The 22,278-nt window shown below is 53.5% G+C and overlaps 7 protein-coding genes across 7 annotated transcripts; 3 read left to right on the top strand and 4 right to left on the bottom strand.

Annotated features, from left to right (window-relative positions):
• Positions 1 to 1,020: 1,020 nt before the first annotated feature.
• Positions 1,021 to 5,820, top strand: CTRU02_207530 (WSC domain-containing protein; the record flags this gene model as incomplete). The annotated part of the gene is made up of 5 exons (XM_036719086.1): positions 1,021 to 1,160; positions 1,210 to 1,344; positions 1,394 to 1,704; positions 1,755 to 2,664; positions 2,715 to 5,820. The coding sequence occupies 5 exons, from the start codon at positions 1,021 to 1,023 to the stop codon at positions 5,818 to 5,820; spliced, it is 4,602 nt and encodes a 1,533-aa protein (XP_036588793.1).
• Positions 5,821 to 6,015: 195 nt separating this feature from the next.
• On the bottom strand, positions 6,016 to 7,236 carry CTRU02_207531 (uncharacterized protein; the record flags this gene model as incomplete). Its single annotated transcript, XM_036719087.1, has 1 exon — positions 6,016 to 7,236. The coding sequence occupies one exon, from the start codon at positions 7,234 to 7,236 to the stop codon at positions 6,016 to 6,018; it is 1,221 nt and encodes a 406-aa protein (XP_036588794.1).
• A 2,872-nt stretch (positions 7,237 to 10,108) lies between these two features.
• CTRU02_207529 (methyltransferase domain-containing protein) lies at positions 10,109 to 11,261 on the top strand (the record flags this gene model as incomplete). Its single annotated transcript, XM_070204911.1, has 3 exons — positions 10,109 to 10,496; positions 10,543 to 10,750; positions 10,799 to 11,261. 3 exons carry the CDS (start codon positions 10,109 to 10,111, stop codon positions 11,259 to 11,261), a joined length of 1,059 nt encoding a protein of 352 aa, XP_070061444.1.
• A 1,192-nt stretch (positions 11,262 to 12,453) lies between these two features.
• CTRU02_207528 (o-methyltransferase) lies at positions 12,454 to 14,008 on the top strand (the record flags this gene model as incomplete). The annotated part of the gene is made up of 4 exons (XM_036719088.2): positions 12,454 to 12,783; positions 12,832 to 12,877; positions 12,930 to 13,601; positions 13,656 to 14,008. The coding sequence occupies 4 exons, from the start codon at positions 12,454 to 12,456 to the stop codon at positions 14,006 to 14,008; spliced, it is 1,401 nt and encodes a 466-aa protein (XP_036588795.2).
• Positions 14,009 to 14,658: 650 nt separating this feature from the next.
• On the bottom strand, positions 14,659 to 15,736 carry CTRU02_207527 (NmrA-like family protein; the record flags this gene model as incomplete). The annotated part of the gene is made up of 3 exons (XM_036719089.1): positions 14,659 to 15,268; positions 15,331 to 15,563; positions 15,626 to 15,736. The coding sequence occupies 3 exons, from the start codon at positions 15,734 to 15,736 to the stop codon at positions 14,659 to 14,661; spliced, it is 954 nt and encodes a 317-aa protein (XP_036588796.1).
• Positions 15,737 to 16,803: 1,067 nt separating this feature from the next.
• CTRU02_207526 (uncharacterized protein) lies at positions 16,804 to 17,667 on the bottom strand (the record flags this gene model as incomplete). Its single annotated transcript, XM_036719090.1, has 1 exon — positions 16,804 to 17,667. The coding sequence occupies one exon, from the start codon at positions 17,665 to 17,667 to the stop codon at positions 16,804 to 16,806; it is 864 nt and encodes a 287-aa protein (XP_036588797.1).
• A 448-nt stretch (positions 17,668 to 18,115) lies between these two features.
• Positions 18,116 to 21,967, bottom strand: CTRU02_207525 (beta-galactosidase b; the record flags this gene model as incomplete). Its single annotated transcript, XM_036719091.1, has 15 exons — positions 18,116 to 19,398; positions 19,451 to 19,864; positions 19,923 to 20,073; positions 20,130 to 20,167; positions 20,220 to 20,312; positions 20,369 to 20,571; positions 20,626 to 20,646; positions 20,705 to 20,724; positions 20,781 to 20,915; positions 20,964 to 21,107; positions 21,160 to 21,487; positions 21,542 to 21,586; positions 21,636 to 21,658; positions 21,718 to 21,772; positions 21,834 to 21,967. The coding sequence occupies 15 exons, from the start codon at positions 21,965 to 21,967 to the stop codon at positions 18,116 to 18,118; spliced, it is 3,087 nt and encodes a 1,028-aa protein (XP_036588798.1).
• Between the last annotated feature and the right edge of the window lie 311 nt (positions 21,968 to 22,278).

The raw sequence follows: 22,278 nt of genomic DNA, 5'->3' as shown, positions 1-22,278 counted from the left end.
CGTGCAGATCTGGAGTTAAATCCACGGGGAAGGGGGGGGGGGGGGGGGGCATATGCTTAGCACCATGTTATGAGACATGAGGTCTCTAACCAGTCTTCAGAATACTCTTAAAGCGCAGATGTTTTTCTAAAATTGCCAAGAATGATATTCTGAACATTTCCACATAAAACCGATCATATCGAGGCAATAAGAGTCTAGCAAGGGGCACCACAACTGTGACCGTGGTTATGAATCTTTTCAACCATGTCTGGTTCATTTTGCAAGCTTCCTATCTTATCATGAAGATTCAGGTAGATTTATGTCGTTCAACAGACACCTTGCCGAGCATCCGAGTCCACGTAACGCAGCCAATAGTATTGCACCTCGACCCTTTTCCTGGCGTCAAGCGGTGCGTGCATGAAATGACATGCAGTGGCATTCGGCGCCGCTGTTTCTCTGCTTGGCACTTCACTCTTTGGCATTTCTCAACTGGCTATGTGAGGTTGCTTGAGGCTATTTGCAAGCTAAGCATTCCCTAGCTTAGCTTCCCCTGTCGTTCCTGGTGATTGGCCGCCACCCGAGCCGTCACCGGAGACCGGCTGGCAAGCCACATGGCGGTTTACCCCTGGCTATATCTCTTTTGGAGTTTACACTGTCATGAACCCGGAGGAGTTCCCGAAATCGACTTGGTTTTACGGTTCCCCTTAACCTGAAGTTCACCATGGTCCAATTTCCAGCTTGTTTGGACTCTGAGCCGAGCCTCCCGGGTGCCACTGCAACGGGCCGCACCAAAGCGTCCGGCCGCGAGGCGTTTCTCTCGTGTAAGCTGTAACGCTAAGCATGTCGATTATGGCGGGACCAAGGGTCCGGAGACATCCCCATACAGAAAACCCCCGTCAACATAAGCTTTTTTAAAAAGACGGGACCCCAAGTTCTATGGTAATGAGATGCCGCTCCCTCAATCTCTCATCCGGCCCTTCGTTCTTTCTTTTTGCGGCATACGCAAGTCCTTTCTTCCTTTCCCTGAGGTGACTATCGACCATGGGCAGAAACGCCCCGGCCCGTCTGGCCGCAGCCATCTTGCTGGCATTGCAAACCCAGACAGTGGCAGCCATTCCTTTCAACGGGCACGCTCGTGCCGTGACTAAGCCCCCAGTTAATGGCTACACGTACCAAGGATGGTATGTTCTGTCGTATCTCAGTTTTGAAGCCACTGCTGATGAAATTAAGCTATTCTGAGCCATCCAACGGCCGCGCTCTCGAAGCAGTCACCGGTGATGACGCCATGACGCTTGAGATGTGCGCCAACATCTGCTCTGCCTCCAGCAAGGCGTACTTTGGCGTCGAATACGGAAGAGAGTGTTGGTAGGTGTAAATCTGTGGTTAAGTCGATAACGTCACTAACAAAATCCAGGTGCGGAAGCAAGCTGGCTGACAGTGCAGTCCCCGCGGCCGACGAGTCTGAGTGTTCCTTTGCCTGCCCTGGAAATTCTGCCGAGAACTGCGGAGCCGGCAACCGACTGAACCTTTACAAAAACGACGACATCACCATCCCCCAAGGCCCTTCTGCCAAGGCCCAGGCCGGAAACTACATCTCCTTGGGATGCTACAGCGACCTTGTACAGGGACAGCGCGCTCTTTCTACCGTGCGTGCTGATGATGCCATGACTCCGGACATGTGTGCGACCTTCTGCGCCGGAAGTGCGTATATGGGCATTGAATATGGTAAGCATACCACAGCGGAGACTTTGGTTCGAATACTAAGGGGTATGCAGGAAAGGAGTGTTGGTGCGGCCGCAACCTGAACACCCTCAGTCAACTCGTCAAGGACGAGACTGACTGCAACATGCCGTGCCCTGGAGAGAAAACCAGCCTTTGTGGTGGTCCTTCGCGCCTGAACCTGTACTCTATGAACCCATCAGCAGCCATCTCAAGTACAAGTTCCGCAGCAGCTAGCACGCCCACCGATCGTGTAGGCGACTTCATCCACCGAGGATGCTGGACTGACGAGCGCGCCGATGGCAGAACTCTTTCTGAACTGAACGCTTCCGACGATATGACTATCGACATGTGCGCGACCTGGGCTATTTCCAAAGGATACCGGTACTTTGGCATTGAGTACTCGCGCGAGTGCTGGGCTGGTAATGACCTGAACCCAAGCTCCAGCTCTGCGGACTTTTCTAGCTGTAACATGAGATGCGCCGGCAACGCGAATGACCGGTGTGGAGGCCCCGATCGTTTGGATCTCTACAGTTACAGCCCTGCCCCTTTGTCGACTTCATCTGCCGAGGATTTGTCGGTCTCTTCAACTTCGATTGTTTCCTCTGAGACAGGCTCGTCAACCGAATTGGCCAGTATGTCAGCATCATCCGACTTAGATTCTTCTTCTTCTATCGGCGCCTCGTCAACTTTGCTCGCAGATGTATCAGCGACATCATCAGAATCCGCCTCATCTGACTTCGTATCAACAACTTCAATCGTAACTGCTCAAGAATCGACTTCATCCGCCGATGCGTCAGCGACTTCTTCAGACTCTACCTTCTCTGACATTGGATCATCGGCTCTTCCTGCCGCCAGCTCTGCTCCAAATGACTCGACTCTACCCCATACAGCCAGCGCTCAACTGACTGATGCGACACCCGGAGATAACGCTCAGATCGAACAGGTTGATGGGAAGACTGTCATGTACGTTATGAGAGTTCCAGGTGCTCGATCTTTGCTAACCGATATTCTAGTTCTTTGACACCACCCGTCAACGGCCAAGCCACCGTCACCGTTCCCGCAGCCGCGGCGCCTGATGTCCGGCCTGGCGACTCTGTCGTGGTGCAGCTGACCTACAAAACCGATCCCACAGTCACTAAAAAGCGCGCGGCGAAGCGTGCTGTTCTTTCGGAGTGCACCTTGACCATGACCGTTGGAGGTACCGTCATCTACTCAAACAGGATCTGGACAACCGATGGAAGCTACACGACCGTGACTAGCATGCCTACTAGCGCCGGCGGCCTGACAACTTTGATAATCGTTCAGTACTGCCCTGACACCGCAGTTCCGATAGTCATTGGAGACGTCGGCGTTGCATCTACACCGGCATCGAGCTCGAGCTCGAGCATTTCGGGTGTTATTGTATCGTCTACAGTCATCATCACCTCGGCTACGGCTTCACAATCCAGCACCGCGTTTTTGGCTGCTTCCGTCCCCCAAACAACAACTACGCCTACTACTACCTCGGTAACTTGGTACAGTGCTCAACCATACCAGTCCGGCGCATGCAGCCGGGGAACTGGATCTGGCGGTTGTATTCTGTCTGGTGCGCCTGTGGCAACCTCTGGTTTGCTGGCGGCAGCGACTCCTATCCCTATCGCCAAGAACGGTGACCCGACCGTGGCCTACGAGCTTTGCGCACGCATGTGTCAAAACACAGTCGGATGCCAGAGTTGGGCTCTGGACAGGACCGTCTCTGACAACGCTCCTGAGTGGAAGTGCTACTTCTACTCGGGTGCCATTCGAAGTTACGCCATCTCCTACAACGGTCTTTACAGAGATATCGTCTGGTTCGGCAGTGATTGCTATGCCTGCTCGCCCCAAGAACAGGTTGCTTATATCCCCAAGTCATTGTCGTCAAGCGCGAGTTCCAACACTGTGAATGCCGTCAGTGTATCCAGTTCCCCTTCATCATCATCCCTCCCACTGGTGAGCTCAACCGCGATCGTGTTGTCCAGCACTTCATCGATGGTTGCGGCGAACAGCATCCCCAAGTCTAGCTCGGCCTCAAGTATCTCAAGCACTCAACCTCCGGTTGTACCTAGTTCTACGCGGCCTCAACGACCAGGTGTGACCCCTTTCTGGTCGATTCAGACCCTTTCGATGCCCACTACGGTGACCGAAACTTCATGCCCTCGCCCGACTTCCGCCAACTGGTACGAAGCCGGCTGCATCTTGTCCGGCGCTCCTCTTCAGACCTCGGGTCTTGTAGCCGTTGCCACGGGAATCCCGGCACCGCCGTCGAGTTCCAACCCCAACTTTGAGGCCGCCTACCAGGCTTGCGCTCAGATGTGCGCGTCGATATCTACTTGCAAAAGCTGGGCTCTCGACCGAGGATATTGGCCTGCTGATTATTCCGACTGGAAATGCTACTTTTACTCCGCCGGCGCCAGGATCATGGCCCCTCAGAACCAGGGCCAGTACTGGGTCGTATGGAACGACAAGGGGTGCTATGACTGTCCGACTCCTTCGGTGGCCTTGCTGTCGCCGACTCCCTCGCAGTTCTCGACAGCCTCGCCCATTGTTTCCTCCACACCCGCTTCCTCTACGCCTGTTTCATCCACTGCCGCAGTCTCCACGCTCAATGCCGTTTCTTCGACGGCAGCCGCCCCGACAGCAACACAACCCCCATCCGAACCCTACGTCTTCTCGGTTTCGGCGTACACTTCCGGCACCTGCGATCCCCAGCCCAACAATGACGGACAGACCAACTGTGCCCTCTCCGGCTGGCCCACCCCAACATCAATGTCCGGCCTCCTGGCCGTAGCCACCGGTGTTCCCCCAGTCCCCTCGGGCGTCTACGACTTTAGTCAACCACTCGAGATCTGCGCCGGTGCCTGCCGTAGTGTCGCCGGCTGCAACACTTGGGTCGTCGACCGAGGTAACTGGCCTGTTGACCTCTCCAACTGGTCTTGTTACATGTACAACTTTGTAAACGCCAGCAACTACTACCTCCCTGGAAACTACTTCCGCCTCACAACACCCGGTTCGGACTCCAGAAAGTATGTCTGGGGAGTGACGGAGTGCTACAACTGCACACTCAGCCAGGCAATCTCATCCTCCCGCTCCAGCAGCATCATCAACGGCCCATCTTCAACAAGTATCGTCTTCAGCAGCAGTCCTTCCTCCGTCGTATCCGCAACATCAGGACCGTCAAGCACAGCAACGGCATTCGCCACAACGTCAGCCGCAGCAGCAGCAGCAACAGTAACGACATTCTCTGCACCTCCGCTACTGACGTCTTGCAAGGTACCCACCGCCGCGCAGTGGTACACCAACGGCTGCATCCAATCCGGCTACCCGACCGCGACGTCCGCCCTCCTCGCCGTCGCCACGGGCATCGCGCCCAACGCCGTCGGCGACTACAACTTCGACCCGGCGTACCAGCGCTGCGGAAGCATCTGCGCCGGTCTGACGGGCTGCCAGGGCTACGCGCTCGACCGCACAAACGCCACCGCCTGGAACTGCAGCTTCTACAGCGCGCCCGTCAACGCGCTGCTCCGCGACCTCAGGCCGTCCATCGACTACCGCCCTGTGGTCTGGATGAGCTCGCTCTGCTATAACTGTCCTGTTCCTGCCCCTTGGCCCCCGGCCGTGTCGTCTTCGTCGTCGTCGGGATCGTCATCATCCCCTGCGTCTTCCTCCACTGTAACAATCGTAGGATACGCGCAAACCACATTATCGTCATCATCAACGGTATCCATCGTCAGTTATTCGCAAAGCACAGCCTCGCCGAGCGCCTCCGTCGCCTCCGTCCCAACGGCCTGCGTGCGCGCATCTGCGCCGCCGGCAACTGCAAACTGCAACATCAAGGGTTTCCGCGAGCCCGCCAACCCCACGAGAGCCACGTACGTAGAGCAGCAGGTCGACTGTGCCGCGTACTGTCTCGGTCTCGGAGCGACTTGCAAGAGTTGGGCTTGGGTTCAGACAACAGGGTGGTGCGGTGTGTACGGCCTGGCTGCATGGGACGCCATTGGCGACTCGGCGGTCGCTGGTCGCGCGTACAAGGATAATGTCATGGACGAGCCTGGGTGTTGGAGTTGTCCGGATGGCGTGGTGGTTCATTACCTTCCCTCTTAGATGTGCAGTAGTATATGAAGGATGTTAGGTTTGGGGTCAAGTGTAATCTTGACAGCCTTGGCTGGTGTTGTTAAAAAACATGGGCGGTGGGATGACGGAGTTTATGTACATGTGATATATATATATATATATATATATATCAGTAATATATGAATAGAAACTTTCCTAATTAACATCGACCGTCGACCGGCCGAGTTAGTAAATCCTGAGCTTGCGCTTCACCCACCCGAAAGCCGCCCATTGGCAATCTACCAACTCCGTCTTCCCCTCGACGTATAACGCCTCGACGCGCTGCCACGTTTCGCCCTGGTCCGTCGACGCCACGACCAAGATGAGCAAACCGGGATTCTCGGAAACGATATCTGACGGCTTGCCCTGGGCAAGGTGTACGCTCCCCAAAACGAGACAGAGGGCCTTGCGGGGGTCAGATATCTGGTCTGCATGTAGGCCGTAAAACGCAAACGCGCGCTCCAGCTTTTCGACAAGACTGGGTCTGGCCAGCTTGTCCCGCGCATCCGGATTATCCTCTTTGAACGGATTGATAGAGTCGTCTTCAGGCGGCGGTGACAAGAGGTCCTGGACGCTGAACGTCCAACCGTTCGCGATCAAGGATTTGATGGACCCGTCGTCTCGGTCACTGGTCAACTTGACCATCTGTTCCCTTGTCATGGTGCCCCACGGAAAGACGTAGTCATCATCGTACACAAGAGACAGCTTCGCGGATCCGACATATCGGACTGATGCCCCGAGATAAAACGAATTGACGACCCACCAAGCTGCGTGCGGCCACTTGGATGAGATTCGCCATCCTAGCCACGTCCAGCTCGGGGCTTTCCGCCGCTCTTGAAGGCGTTCGATGGGATGAGGGATACACCACCATAAAGCTCGCGAAAGATCGCATTCTTTCGTATCGACTTCGAGCCCGTACATGAGGTAAGTGTCGGAGCTGACGTCGTTGAGGTGCGTCTGGAAACCCTGGAACGCGCAAAACACGTCCGCTTCTACCGAAAGACATCTGTGGACGTAGGTCGACACGTACCACAACTCGTTCATGTCAAAACGCCAAGCGGGCATGAAAAGCGAGGACCGACAGTCCGTCGAGCCCTCGATACAGCTCTCCAGCCCGCGGTCCCTGTGGTCGCCGGCCTCGAACAGGGCAAAGTAGTCGGTGAAGTACAGGCGTCTCGGGGACAATGCTGCCTCCTGGAAAGTCCACGCCCGCGAATTCCACGTCGAAAATCGGATTTGTTTCCGGACCCAAGGCCGGTAAAGCCAGTGTCGTAGCACATGTGACCCGCATCGGAAGGTCTGGGGCAACTGCCGCGCCGTCTTGCCGACCCCTGGTAGTCCATACTCAGGCCCCGATCCGGCGGATGCGATGATGGCGAGGCACGAGCGGGAGTAGATGAGGTTCATATTCCGTATCTGGTTCATGCGCTCTCTGTGATCGTCTTGGGGGATGCAGTACCGGTCGATCCAGATGTAGCGGAAGCCCAGGGAATTAGCCGTCTCAATAGCATCTTCGATAACACGCGGTAGCCTTTTTGGTAGGTTGCGGGCGTCCAATGAATGTTCTGATGGCTCGGCGCCCCAAACGTAGCTCAAAGTGACATACTCGATGTTCTTGAAACTACCAACCGCTGTGATGCATTCGGATAAACTAATGACGGACTTGGTGGCGCAATCGATGACTCTCCACCCAGGGATATTATCCATGAACCGTCTTTCCCAACTTGACTGATCGGCGCTGGGGAGGTGGTGCGTACATGGTGAAGCTGCCGCAGCTTCACTGATGACAGCAAAGTCAGCCGTTATCCTTGGCGCGTCCCAATCCGGGTCCATCAAGATGAGCTTCTTTCCAGAAGGGCATTTGGAGAACTTGGTTGTTCTGCAATAGTACATGAACCGATCCTTGTCTGGCGGCGACGGTGCTGATGGCTGAGATATTCGGATAACTGCCACTAACCGCCTAGTTTGCTCCTTGGAGCCACGGAAGAGCTGGAAACATAACAGATCCAAACCCATGTCCGAAGGCTGGTCTAAAGCCGAGTGTCTGATACTGCAGAGGAACGTGCAGAAATCGCAGCCGTGGTTGGGACTGATATGGTCAATCCGCAGACTCATCCCATATACCATACCATGTTTGTCAGCCCATAATACTGGATGATGTGCAGTTAACTCATCATCCCGAGAGCTTGAACCCCCTAGCGAAGCTTCATTTTGACCAAGTTTGGCTACTGCTTCAGAGAAGACACTGTCAAAGTCAATGGATGCGCAGCCCTCGCAGATTCTCTCCCGGAAAAGGAGGTCTGCCGCGTCCTGGGCCATTGCGTAAATATCAAGATCGTTGATTCATCCCATGGTTGGTTTTGCTGCTTCGTAACGTGACGGAGGTTGTAGTTGGACAAAGTTGCCAAGGCAGACACGGGCTGTGAGGGTAGTCAGATTAAACCCCGCGTCCTGGCCAATCACAAAGAATCATGCAATGGGTGGAACTACCACATGACTGCGCATGACTGTGCGGTTCCATGTGAATCGCCGTCTAGCTTATTCAAGATTAGGTATGTATTTGGTATAGACGAACAGTGAGTAATCATACAGTCAATGTTTGAAGACGGGTGAATTGAGCATATTTAAAAGAAATACACGATAGTGGATAGGCCTATCAAGAAACGGATTGACCTTGGATCAGACTTGAGGTGTGATCGCCGTCGTCAAGCTTTATTAATGAAACTATGGAAGAGTAAAAGCCTGACTCTTCTTTTTGATGGTTGATCTGTACAGAGGATAAGAATGTTACTAAAGAAGGCTTTCCGCAAGTAGACATGGGCGAAGCTTAAGTCACGTATCGGAGAGTCAGGAACAACTTGGTTAAACAGCGTGGTTTGTCCAAGAGAAACAAACAATCTTCCGGAAGACCGTTAATGGTGCAGTGATGAAGTGTGCATCAAGGAGCATCATCATACGTCGGAGTCGGACCCTACGGTCGTTGTGGAGAGCCGGCAGTGCGGGCCTCAAAGCGCAACTGCTCAGCGTAGTAACTGCGTGTGGCATGATAAATATAGAACGCTCACTTGCAGCAGACTTCTAATTCCAACGACATTTATTCCGATGCAGGTCGGAGTAGTTCTAGACCCGCACTGACACGGCCATCGAGTATCTGAGACTGGTTCGAGCTCTGGCGGCCGTCGCTTCCTCCCGCCTTGGCGATAGGCTGATTTGACCTCTGTATGTCTTGGAACAGACCGGAGAGCTTGACAGACGTTCTGCCATGGTTTATTTCAATTCGCGGATATTATGCCGTTTTCTAGAGTCTTCGCGTGTTTACGAATCCCCTCAGCGTTCCATCCTGAAAAAAGCTTCTGGGCCAAGCACTGAATCTACGCCCGGTTTCCACTGACAGCTCGAGAGGACTCATGCGCCTTTTTGACGGTGCGCCGAGATCAAAGCTAAATGCGGAGGCTATCTCGCCCGGTGAGCACGGCCGCATGCTGCACACTTGCTGGGTTAGCATTGAACTGACAGTGGACTTTTCATTAAAAGGTTCAGTCGCCTGTCAATAGAACTCTGGCATCCTTCCTTTTGATTCTGTGGGTGTGAGTCTGAATTGCTGCGTAATAATTTTGTTCTGGCAACGATATATTCTTCAATCTTGAGAAATCAATGTTGGCTCTTTTGTTTACATTCTCGACCTGCGTTGGCGGTTACCTCTGCGTGCGTGATAGCGCATCCAAGAATGGATAAATCCGAAGATAACAAACACGACAGGTTACAGGGCCCCCGGAATGGTCAAATATGCGCGACTGAAATAGTCGATCCGACATCTAAGACAATCGCCGCGAACGGGCAAGGGCTGTACCCACCGTTCGTAACGTTACCGAACGATGCCATCCCTCGTGAAATTCCGACTTTGACAAAGCAGAATGCGGCCTTTGGCAACGATTTCGCATCAGAGAGTGATGAGAATGCTAGCTCTCAGATCTCTTCACCAGGGTATCATACCATGCTGGAAGCCAGTTTGGTTCAGCCTTCACGGCAGCCTGCCTTTGAAGTTGCGGCGGGCACGGCTATGACGACGATCGAATCAAGCCATACGTCATGGGGACATGGCGCGCTGGCTGAAATAAACTCATCATATTTCAGCCATCCAAATCGGACGGGCGAAGGTGGCAGAGCTTCTGAGCCCGAGAATATCAGGGAATCCCTTCTTCCACGACTTCATGAGGGCCTTCTGCCAGCAGTAGGGTCGCCCTTGACCCATCCAAATGGAGTCCCAATCCTTCCAGATATGTCAGTTGAGCAGCAAGCTGTAGAGTCATCAGAGGCCACAGCACAAGCAGAGGGCTCTATTGAGGTGGACAATGATGAGACAGCTTCGGTTCTCAACGCTCCAGAACCGTCTGACGTGGGCTATGAGACTGAGAATGCAACAACTGCGAGTACTTCAATTGGGTCATCAGTTCGCGACTTCTTGTATGAGAATGGGCGAAGATACCATCGATTTAGAGAAGGTCTCTACAACTTCCCCAACGACGAGATTGAGCAGGAACGAGAGGATATGAAGCATGCGACAGTGAAGTTGCTGTGCAGTCAACGGCTGCACTTCGCCCCCATTGGGGAGCACCCGCAGCAGATATTGGATGTCGGGACTGGAACGGGCACTTGGGCCATTGAAAGTAAGTAATGAAAGCCAGCAACAGACTAATAATGCTGATAATCGATAAGTGGGCGATCAATATCCAAGTGCGACAGTGCTTGGCGTGGATCTCAGTCCTATCCAACCGGACTGGGTGCCGCCGAATGTCAAGTTTGAGGTCGATGATGTAGAAAGCCCATGGTTATATCCCAGCAATCATTTTGATTATATTCATTCTCGACATACCGTCATGGCAATCAAAGACTGGAAGAGGCTATTGGAAAGATCCTTAGAGTAAGTGGCAGACCGCAATTTAATCTTCCGTCACTGACACTCTATCAGGCACCTCAAGCCTGGAGGATGGGTCGAACTGCAGGAGATACACTTGTTTCCGTTATCCGCAAACAACTCGCTGCCTGCAACGCACCCGGTTGCCGAGTATTGGGGGCTTGTGGGTAAGGGACTCTTAAACTTGGGAATCGACTTGGAGATGGCGGCAGGTGATAAACTTCCCAACCTGATGCGTGAAGCAGGGTTCGTCAACGTAACAGAGAGATTGTTCCACGTCCCAATAGGAACGTGGCCGCGAAATCGTGTGCTAAAAACGGTGGGCATGTATTTCAGAACGGTACTTCTCGATGGGCTCCAAGCCATCGCCCTGGGACCCTTCACGCGGGGGTTACGTTGGTCTGTGGAGCAGACGGAGCTTTTCCTTGTCGATGTCAGAAAAGCGTATCACGATAACTCGGTGTTGATGTATATGCCGTTCAGGGTGATGTATGCGCAGAAGCCGAAGGATCTGTAGTCAAATATCACAGTAAAGAATAGCGGTTGTCGCGTTGTGAAGCACATTTGGGAGTGACTTTTCGCACTGTTTCAACGTTAGACATAGCATGAGCATTTCGCCTGTACAACCACAAAAGGAATGACTGAGAGAAATCGAAATATATGAAGTTAGGTAGTGGAAGAGGAGGATGAAGTGGATAGATGTCGCAGATGCTGTGTGAAAAGGCCAATTCAGGGACGTCGGCGACCATTGCTGGTTCCGAAATAGCGGAACTCCTGGTATAGCGTGGACCACCACCCACTAAGGTCCACTGAAACAACGTAATTTTGCAGTTACTGATTGGCGCAGTAACCCCAGCTCTGGTCAAATGCCGGCATAGTCATGGGGGAGGAACTGCTGTTGCACTCCTCCTGCAATGATATCCTTGCCCATCGTCACACCTACCCTAGCAACCTGGGTTGAGTGGTTTCTCACCGCTGCATCAACACCAGCCCTGTGTTGTTTGTTCGATGCGACACCACGCAACATCTGACCCCTGCCTGCCAAATTTTGATGTCCGAATGCTTCTGCCCCGCCACTACATGTCTCGAATTTCCGATGACTGAGCTGCGGTAAATGATGGGGATTATTCCCATAGAATGTCCTCTAAGAACATCTTCAATCTAGTACCACCATCCCGAATCCGTCGATGGCATCGACACCGAGCCTAGGCCTCAGTAGAAAGACACTCCTCGCCACAAGCCACAAAGAGACGGAGGACACCGAAGCGGACAAGAACAAAACGCCGTGAGAAACCCTAGACCATGGCGTTGGATGGAAAAGCATGGGCCGACGCTAGTCGATGTCGTCGAAACGATTCAGTTACCGTCCCAGCTTGTCCCGCCCAAGCTCAAGGAGGGGGGACTGTTGACATTTGGCCCATGCTTTTTAAACAGAAGACCGACCCTGCTTTCCAGGCGACCGGGTTTCAATGTTCCAGAATCTTTGCCCATTCTGAAAACTTAACGGCGGAACCCTGATCAGTGTAGCATATCGCGCTCTCTCTGTCGGATTTTGTTGTTACTGAAGACCACCCCACATAAATCCTACAAACTGAACCCAAACTACACGGCCTCGGGTTTCTCGGGACCGAAACACCTGACAGCGTTAAGCGCCAAAACAGCTATCCCATTGCCTTCATTCGTCGGTGATCGAGCTCCAGTCATACACAATGACCAAGTCTAAGCCCAATGCCTGGCCGAATGTTGAGACTGACGCCCCCAATGGAACACCCACTACGTCGCACGCAACAAAAGCAACAGGCTCATCGTCGAGGATGGCAGAGCTCGCAAAGATAATTGCTGTCGAGACTGAAAGGCTGGAGAAGTACATGACGGAAAATGATCTGCCGTTGCCCAGTCTTGATCCCAACGGCCCTTTGGATTTTCCAAAGCTTCCTGAAGACATTCAACAGAGCCGGATGGAGATCATTTTCGCTACCCGAGAGCTAGAAGCCCTGGTGCATGGGCCAAGAGAGGATGTTCGATGGAAAGCTTGGAGTGTATGTCGACCATGATCATCTTTGTGTCCTGAACTAACTATCATGCAGTATCAAGATAGTCTCAGTCTTCAGCTCATCAACCACTTTGGCCTCGGTGAGTGAGCCCATTTCGAGTCCAGAGTCCTTTCTAATTGACTCGAATTTAGCTAAACTCGTACCCATCGACGGCACCATCACACTCGCCGAGCTCCAGACGAAGACTCCGCTAGACGCCGTCAATCTTGCGCGGGTGCTTCGCCATGGCATGACGGCCCGCATATTCCGCGAACCTTCACCTGGTGTTATTGCTCACACCGCCGCATCTCGCCTTTTAGCAGAGGACCAGACACTCCAGGACTGGGTGGGCTACAACCTGGAAGACAACTTTCCTGCCTCTGCCCATGTGCTCCAGGCTCTCAAGGCCTACCCGGAGGCCACCTCTCTGACGAGGACTGGATTCAATGTCGCATTCAACACCGTGGACAAGGAGCCCATGTTCGTCACCTTTGGCAAGGACCCTGCTCGCGCTAAGCGTTTCGGTGGTGCCATGGTCAGTCTTACCGGTGGCGAGGGCTATGAGGTCAGACACTTGGTCGATTCTTACGACTTTGGCGATGTTGACGCTAAGGGGGGAACTCTGGTTGACATTGGCGGCAGCCAAGGGTTTGTTTGCGTTGATCTGGCAAAGAAATGGAAGAACATGAAATTTGTTGTGCAAGATTTGCAGAAAACAATCGACTCGGCGCCGAAGCCAGTGTCCGACGACGCTCAGATCGCCAAGCGCGTCGAGTTCATGGCTCACGACTTCTTCACAGAGCAGGTTGTCAAGAATGCTGACGGTAAGTTTATTCGAGTCTATTGACATTCTGCAATAAAGCTGACGTCCTCTATAGTTTACTTCTTCCGATGGATCATGCACAATTACTCCACCCCTTATGCTGTCTCCATACTCAAGAATCTCGTGCCAGCTATGAAACCCGGTGCGAAGGTCGTCATTAAGGACCACTGCCTTCGCGAGCCCGGACAAGAAACCCCATGGGACGAGAGGATCATCCGCAGCATGGACATGATCATGCTGGCGGTGCTGAACGCTCAGGAACGGGACGAGGAGGAATACCGGGCCCTGTTCAAGGCGGCGGATGAGCGATTCAGATTCAAGGGTGTCTTGCGGCCAAAAGGGTGCCGGATGAGCATTATCGAAGCCGTGTGGGATCCCGAATGGGCCAGGGGCGGGTCTAGAGATTGATAGAGCTTGAAGGAGGAGCGAGAGCTAGATGTTGACGCGTGTTAATATACCCAACATATGAACGCATGATTTCTGGATACAATACTGCATCAAGTGCCAGTTGTACCGATTGTACACACGCAGCTTGAGCTGTCTAGACAAAGCACTGCTGCTACTGCCCTCGACGCATTGTGGAGGCATGGTGGGTTGAGAGCTGGACTCCACATCGCGAGTGGGACGATGAGTCGATCCACGTCGTCCCATGCATTTACCCTACCCTACTTGAGCTGCAAGTTGACATCGTTTAGTCATCAAATCAAGCCAGGCCTGCTGGCGAAATGGCATCGCGTCAGATTTCGGCTTCCAAGTCATACTCTGAAGATTCTAGGTTCGATCCCTAGGTAGGTCGCATTAATTTTTGCATTTTTGCACTTGGTCTTGGACGGTTCTGTTTGAGTATTCCATCGTGGGTCGACGGGTGGTGCGGTTTTCATCACCGAAATGCGTTGGTATGCGAATTTGTTTTGTTTCAATATGCGTCGAGAGAAGAAATCGTATCGTTGATGTTGTTGGATGTGTGGTAACTTCAATGCGACTTTCCTCGTAAAACACCGCATACTCACGAAACCGAACCAATTGGCGTCGTTGCGAGTCATCAGACCAGACAAACTTCATGGCTTCCAGTACTTCTCCAACATCTCTCTCGCCGTCAACGGCTTAATCTCGGGGAACAGCTCATTGAGCGATCCCTCCCTCTCAACCCTCCCCAACCCAGTCGCCATCCACAGCTCGAAAATGGCGAAGAACCACTGCAGCTGCTCCTTGGGAAACTGGCCGTACGAAGCCTTGTGCCCGGGCAACTCGGTGATTTGCGAAGCCTTCAACTTCTCCACGTCGTCGAACGCGACGTCGAATTTGACGCCCTTGATTTCCTCCGCGAGTCTCACGAATTCGTTAAAGGTGAGTTCGTCGCCGACGATGCGCAGCTCGTGGGTCTCTGGCCAGCGGTCGAGGTCAAGCGCCGCGACGACGAAGCGCGCCACGTCGAAAGTGTACGTGAACGTCACGGGGGTGTTACCGTCTCCCGGGATCGCGGCCGCGTTGTGTTCCATGTCGAGCACGATGACGCTGTGCGGCGGGTGGTGCGATTTCAGAGCCGGAGGGGCAAAGTACTCGAGGAAGGTGCCGTTGAGGACGACCGCCCACTCGAGCGATGTCGTCGACGATAGCGCGGCGAGGGACGTGAAGTAGTGTTCTAGCGGAGGGAGAATCTTGACGCCGCTGGTGTCTTGGTGTTAGTTGGACTGATTCAAAGGTTAGGGAGGTGTTGTGGTTTGGCTGACTCTTCGGGGTATCGCATTGCGAACGAGCTCGGGATGAAGCGCTTCGTGGCCGGTGAGCGGTCGGCGGCTTTGATGAGGTTGAGCTGCGATGTCGCGAGGGAGGTACCGTCGATGCCGAAGGCGCTGATGACGGTGTGGATGTTTTGCTCCTCGAGGAAAGACGTGAGAGCGTCCACGTCGGTGTAGTCTACTTGGTACGTCGGCGCAAGGGGCTTTTCATCCGTGTCGGGGGCCTGAGGGTCTGCTGGTGAGTATATCAATTACTCTTTGGAAATGCTCGTTGGCAACGGGCTACCTTGCGAGTGAGGATGATGGCTTGGTGTTTGGTCTGAGATGCCAGCACCTCGATGAGGGTCCGGCCAACGGCGCCCGTGCCGCCTGCGATTGCGACGTTGACCATTGTCATGTGTAGTGTGTATAATTGCTTTGCTTGACTGCTCTACAGGTTTTTCACGGGGATAATTGTGACAAAAATCCCATGTCTTATATCTCAACATCGATCATGTAAGTCATCTCCCAACCGGACCGAAACCGAACCAAGCGCCCGGGTTGTGGGGGTTTCCACGCGGCGGCGTTAGCGGACGTAAGGGCGCGCTCTTTGCGTAGGTTGCTGACAACCATGAAGGCGATCGATGGGAAATTCGCATTCAAAGGACCCGGTTTCCCGCTCCTCGGTGCCCGCGGGTTGCCTTGACGCGCTGTAGTGTTTGTTAGCTCTCCCTGCAAGCTGGTTCTGATTGAGCTATCGACAAATTTTGTCCGGCCATCTTCGACACTGTGTCAGCCATCACGGGCCTCTGACCCCCTTTGAGCTCCTATCAGAGAGACGTGTTAACGGAATTCGAAGCGTTTTCATGAATACAAATTCATCAGACTACGGGAATGCAATTACTCAAACGAATTATGACGGCCTCAAGAGGTGTCGACTTGGGCCGAGAATTTATTTAGTTTTTGATATTGGGTTGAACAATGAACGCCTTTGAATTCCCGCTTCTAACGCTAAATGCAGCAGTTCAAGAGCAATGCAAGTCGAACCCAAGGCAGGTTGGCGATACCAAAGCTACCTGACCGGACCCTCCCTTGCTGGGCCGGGAGCCTCCGAGTGGGGCCGTCAAGGTGCCGGTGACCGGCTCCGGCGTGCTTTATTCGGAAGGAGTCAGCACTACTCTGTTGATCTTTCATTTTCCTTTTAACTCTTAACCCATATTGGCGCATTTGGGAACCAATAAGATGCTATTAGAACAGGAGAATTTCCCCCTCCGCTTCGTCGAGATAAAGGGCTGAAGAGGAACTACTGCGAATCAAAACTGCCTTGATTGCCCGAGAATCCGAAGACTTCCACTAACACACATCTAACCTAGTCAAACGAAGATGCAATGTTAACCACCAAATCTTGCCAGGTACACAGCTATCGCCCACAGAGTAGAAAGTTATCTGTCAAGCTCGTGGCATTTATCCTTCCATCAAACCGTGCTACTCGACCAGACGTCGGATGATATAGCGGTTGACGATGAGCCAACCAGGGTTCCCCGTGTTGGGTTTCCCGTTCTCTAGCACAGCCTTCCAGCCCTTGACTTCCCAGTCAGGCTCTCTGGTGCGAAGCAGGTTGACGCGCACGACAGCCACCTTAGAGGCGTCGACGCCAGGTCGGAAGGTACGCATGCCCTCGTCAAAATCGGCATCCGTGATGGACGACACGAACACCTCGCCGGTGGGGATGACGTAGTGGTAGACTGTTCCTCGGTTCCTCACCGATCCGCTATTACCTTCACCCTCGTAAAGACTGGCAATCCAAATGGTGTCCAAGTTGGGGAACTGCAGGCGAGGAAGACGAGGAACATCGCGGTCGCCATGATCCAACAACCATTCCTCAAGGTCGAAGCTGATATGCAGCCGAAACCAGACGCCGGCTGCCAGAGGTGCCTGGAGCCAAAGATTGGGCTCGTGGAGTCGAACTTCCCGGATCAGTTCGGCGTCTGCATTTGACATGGATGGAGCCCAGATCTTCTTCACCATCCCGAATTCTTCACGCGGAGTCAACGCAATGATGGAGCCGAGGACGAGGGTGTCTATGCGAGGATTTAGGTAGACATATTCGGCGGAGTTGGGAGAGTTGACGTCAGACTTGGCACCCACACGGAGGTTCAATCGCAGGAATTCCCAGCGGCTCTCTCGGTTGACTCTGGAAATGACGGGATTTCTGCGCCGGTAGACCAAGTGATCCTGGTTGGGAAGGATCGCGACGAGATCACCTTCAAGCGTGCTGCGCCATATGTGAAGGCGCACTTCAGCCGGAAGAGAGCTGAAGCGTTCGAGGTTGCATGGTTCCGACGACATGGCTGTCACCAAATCTGTTGCTATGGCCGTTGCTGGGTATTTGTTTTATGTCTTATGAGGTGAGATGCTGATGGGGGAAATTGGCAGCTGAAAGGTGCTGCTGGTGCCTGGTGCGGGGCGTGGCTGCCTCCTGCCGAAAATGGCGTCCGGCAGGGCACACCTTCTAACTTCTTAACTGAACAAGAGGTCAGCCACATTATTGATGAGGTTAAAATAAAATAAAAATGGTTAGTAAATGGACAATTATTTGTTCTATGCGTCTATCGCGATTCTGTTCATTCCTTCACCAACTTGACCATGACCACGCAAGCGACCTCTGACGAGTGAATCTGGAAAGCGTTTGTATTTCATCAACAATGACACTAACTACATATCGCCTATCATATTACATGCTTTTATCCATGATTCTCATTCCTAATTCACCATACAGAAACCGTCGATGCTGGGCTTAAGCATACTGCAGACGGCTCTCGTCCCAATCAGGTCGCAGCGACTTGCTGTCGAAGGTCATGTCGAAGCTGGAGGTGTGCACGTAGTCTACCTGCCACTCAACCTTCAACTCTGCGCCCTCGGCCGACTGACTCCAGACCGTGACGGCGATGGTGTTGTCGCCGTTGTAGTTGAGGATACCGGTAGGGACGGGGTAGTGGATCTGGTTGCCGATGTACGGATTGTATCGGCCGTACTGGTAACCGTTGACAAACAGCAGAGCACGGAGCTGGTTGCTGTAGCCCTCTTGCGTCGGCGCAAACGTGTCGTCGCCCGGAGCCGAGAAGCGGAAGGAAATGGAAACGTCAAGACCGGCGGGAACGTCCAGGGGCACAACGGTACGGAAAATACGGATGCCAGAGTCGGGAACCGAAAGCGTCGTGTTGGACGAGCTGAGAGCCTCCCAGTCCTTGTCGGGGAAGCCAGGGAGGTGGGCGCCGATGCGCTCGGCGTAAAGACCACCCTCGTTGATCGGGCCGCGGACAGGGTCGATGAGATCATTGCGACCCGCCGTGCCGGCAATCTTCCACTCGGTGAACTTGTACTCGGATGCACTGGGGCCAAGGAGCGTCGCGTTGGTGATACCGCGGGGAGCGAGGGCTGCCTCACGCAGGTCGTGGCCAGAGTTGTCCATGATGACGATCAGGATGTTGTCGCCCTCCTTGGCCAAAGTAGCCTTCTCGAAGGAGAACTCCCCGGCGTTCGCACCCAGGTAAGACAAGCCAAGGTAAGAACCAATGAACTCCGAGTTCAACCACACAGAGTAGCCAAAGGCGAGACCACCAGTGAGGTTAAGGAAGACGCCGGTGGGAGGGTTCTCGGTGGTCGGGAAGGTGGCGCGGTAGATGTGGTTTCCGACGTGGATGTCGTACTCGTCAACATAGAGGACAGGGTTGTTCGAGGCAGGCTTGACGGAGTTGGAGGTGTTGGCCTTGTCGGCAACAACCCAGGAGTCGGAAGTGGGCTCGTAGTCGGTGGCAATCTCAGGCAAGCTGTCATGGACCTTCCACGGGCCGAGAGCAGGGAGGCTGAACCCGGCGGGGCCGCCAATCTTGGCCGTGAAGAGGTTGCCGTCTCTCGAGGTGATTTCAAGCTTTTCGCCGTTCCAGGTGATACCGCAAAGGGACTCGGAGGCGAAGACGGTGATGGTAGTCTCCTTGTCGGCATCACCACTGAGGGCCAAACGGCGAGTCTTCTCGTCAAAGGCTGCGGAGCGAACCAGGTAAGGGCCCTGGACGAAAACTGTGAAAGTTTTAGCACCATTGAGTCATACGAGACAGTCGAGTAATCTTACCGGTCTTGTTAGCAGGAGCAAAGACGTCGTTGTCGAGAGTAGGGACCCAGAAGAGATACGCCGCGCTACGGTCAAGCAAGACCACACGAGAACCATCTCCGAGGTTGACAACGGTGAGACCCTTCTTCTGGGTGTAGGCAACCGTAACGTTGCTCTCGCCCGCAAACGTCTTGAAGTCGCCGACATTGCCCTCTCCATCCAGCTCGGCGGTCGTGGTGCCGGTTACAGTAAACTCACCGGCCTCGCCCTCGGGAAGCCACAGGGCAATGACCTCGTTGCCGTCGGCAACGATGTAGCTGAGGACCTCTGCGGTCGAGTACAGCAGCTTCTTCTCGCCGAAGGAGAAGTCGGTGACAATGATCTTGGCCTGGTGGCCGTTGATGGCGATGGAGCTCCCGTGCTGGGGGATGGTGACTATACGTTGGCCAGTCAGCGGTTTTGTTTGCCAAGACATCAGCGCGAGGTGACTTACAAGAACCTTCGGATGTCTTGACCGACAACTTGAAGGCTTCGTTGGTGTTGGACGGTGAGTAGGAGTGGCGGGCGACGTAGAAGGCGGCGTCGTTGTCCACGTTGCGGAGCTCAGAGACGGTGATGGCAGAGTTGGTCGAGTAGGATGTACCCTGTGTAGAAGGTTAGTGTTCCGAACGGGAATAACAGGGGGTTACATGTAACTCACGTTTCCGAGTCTCTCCGTTTTTGTCAAATCCTTGGCCACTGCTAACGTAATCAGCCTCAACTCATCTTGCATCATTGCTATAAAACCGACCTCTGGTGAAGAGAGTGAGAAGCTTCGTCTCGTAAAACTTGCTGCCGATGATTCTGTTCTCGGAGACTGGCGACGAGTAGTCGTAGCTGGAGGCTATCGATGGATTAGTGAGAAGCCTTTAACAGCAGCACTCAGTGCCATGGACTTACCAACGACAGGGCAAGCGAGCCATCCCCAGTTGGTACCGCCGTACATCATGTAAAGAGAGATGGCGGTGACTCGCTGGTAAATCAAGTCGCGGTAAAAGATGTTGGCAAAGTCGGCTCCGATATCAGCAGGGCAGCCACCTTCGGGTCCTCCCCAAGGGTTGTACGAGCCTCCCTGGAACTCGGGCATGAAGTTCGGCTGGGACCTTGGCGGATGTTAGCGGTTGTGGTAAGATTGGCTGGGAAGATGTAGTACTTACGGGGACTGAACTGTGAAATAGCTTTACAAGATCATGTTAGTTTCATCACAAAGGCTTCCGTGTCAAGAGGGGTTCTCACTCAAAGTAGTTCTGGGTCAACTACAGGTGGAATGTTAGCACGTAGGAAACCTAAAGGAGTGTAGATAGACACTTACGTAGGGGACATAGTTTCCATTGGTTCCCGTGCACTCGCTCAAGTTGCAACTCCAGCAAGAAGGGTAGCTGTCGACACCGACAACGTCGACATTTCCAGTCGCGTTGGAGAAATCCTTGGACCAGGAGTAGCCGCGCTAGTAGACGTCAGCTTCTGCAGCGATTTCCCTGTTGGCGAAACTCACCATGTTGGGAGCGTTGTGAGACAAAGGCACGTCAATGCCGTTCTCCCGCGCGCTGTCCTGGAGAAGCTGCATATAGTTGGCGATGGGCGGGTTGAGGACCCTGTTGGGGATATTCCTCCACTGGCCGTTGAGCTCGTTCTCGATCTGATGCCCCCCATTAGTATATCTCAGACAGACACATACCAAGTGCTCATACCTGGAACATGACGACGTTTCCGCCGTTGGTGACCAGATGCGGCTCAATAACCTTGGAGATCTCCGCCCAGTAAGGGGTCCACGCCTTGGTGTATCTCTCATCGTCGTTCCTCAGAGAGCCGTACTCGCCAGTGGTAAGCCAAAGGGGGAAACCTCCAGCGTTGACTTCGGCGTTGACATAGGGGCCAGGACGGATGATCAGGTAGATGCCCACCTCCTTGGCAACAGTCATGATGGAGGTGAAGTTGTGAGCGCCCGTGTCAAAGTCCAAGACACCGGGTGTGGGGTTGTGGTAACCCCAATGGTTGTAGATGGAGAAGGCATTGAAGCTGTCGTCGTTGTCAGTAACGCAAGGTCGTCCACTTGATGTTGAATGTCCTCACCCAGCTGCCTTGATCTTCTCAAGAAGGTCTCGCCATAACTCCGGACTATATCTCATCAGCAAGCGACAACTATTTCGCGAACGGAATAACGAACACTGGGATACGCCAGTAATGGAACTGTAACAGTTAGCTTCATTGTCTCTAAAGTCAGTGAGGGGGGGTGTGTCTGAACATACTTCACCAGAGAAAACAAAAAGTCTTTCCCCGTTTACAATGTAGCTGTGGTGATCCCTGTAGAGCCCCTGCATCAGCATAACCTTTGATGAAACATTTTTCTTTCGGTAGCATTCACCATTGGACAACCTCATTCAGGCCGTTATCATGAATCGGCCATTCAACTTCCTGAGCCAGAGCACCACCACCAGTCGACCCGCAGAGCGAGGCGGCAAGCCACACAAGCCCAGCGGCTTTCAAACCGAATCTCATCGTGATAACCTTACTGGATGCAACACACACACACACGCCTGAAGAATGGAACAACCAATTAGCGATACCGCAATGGAAAGCCACACGACGACGACAACGGGCTACTCCGACTTTTATCGCACCTCACATCTTTTTAAACCCCAACACAAAAACCTGAACTTCCCCCCTTCAGGAACAACCAGCGTTCAATTTCCTCTGGTGCCCTGGAAGCAGGGTAGCATCCGGACAAACGCGCTCGGTGTTGAAGGTGCCGACTGCTGCGGGGAAATCATGAGGGGAAGAACCGGGGGGGGGGGAGCGAGATGAGTGAA

This window comes from Colletotrichum truncatum, assembly GCF_014235925.2.
Source record: "Colletotrichum truncatum strain CMES1059 chromosome Unknown Contig_0004, whole genome shotgun sequence".
Lineage (NCBI taxonomy): Eukaryota > Fungi > Ascomycota > Sordariomycetes > Glomerellales > Glomerellaceae > Colletotrichum > Colletotrichum truncatum.
This window is presented reverse-complemented; position numbering and strand designations above follow the sequence as displayed.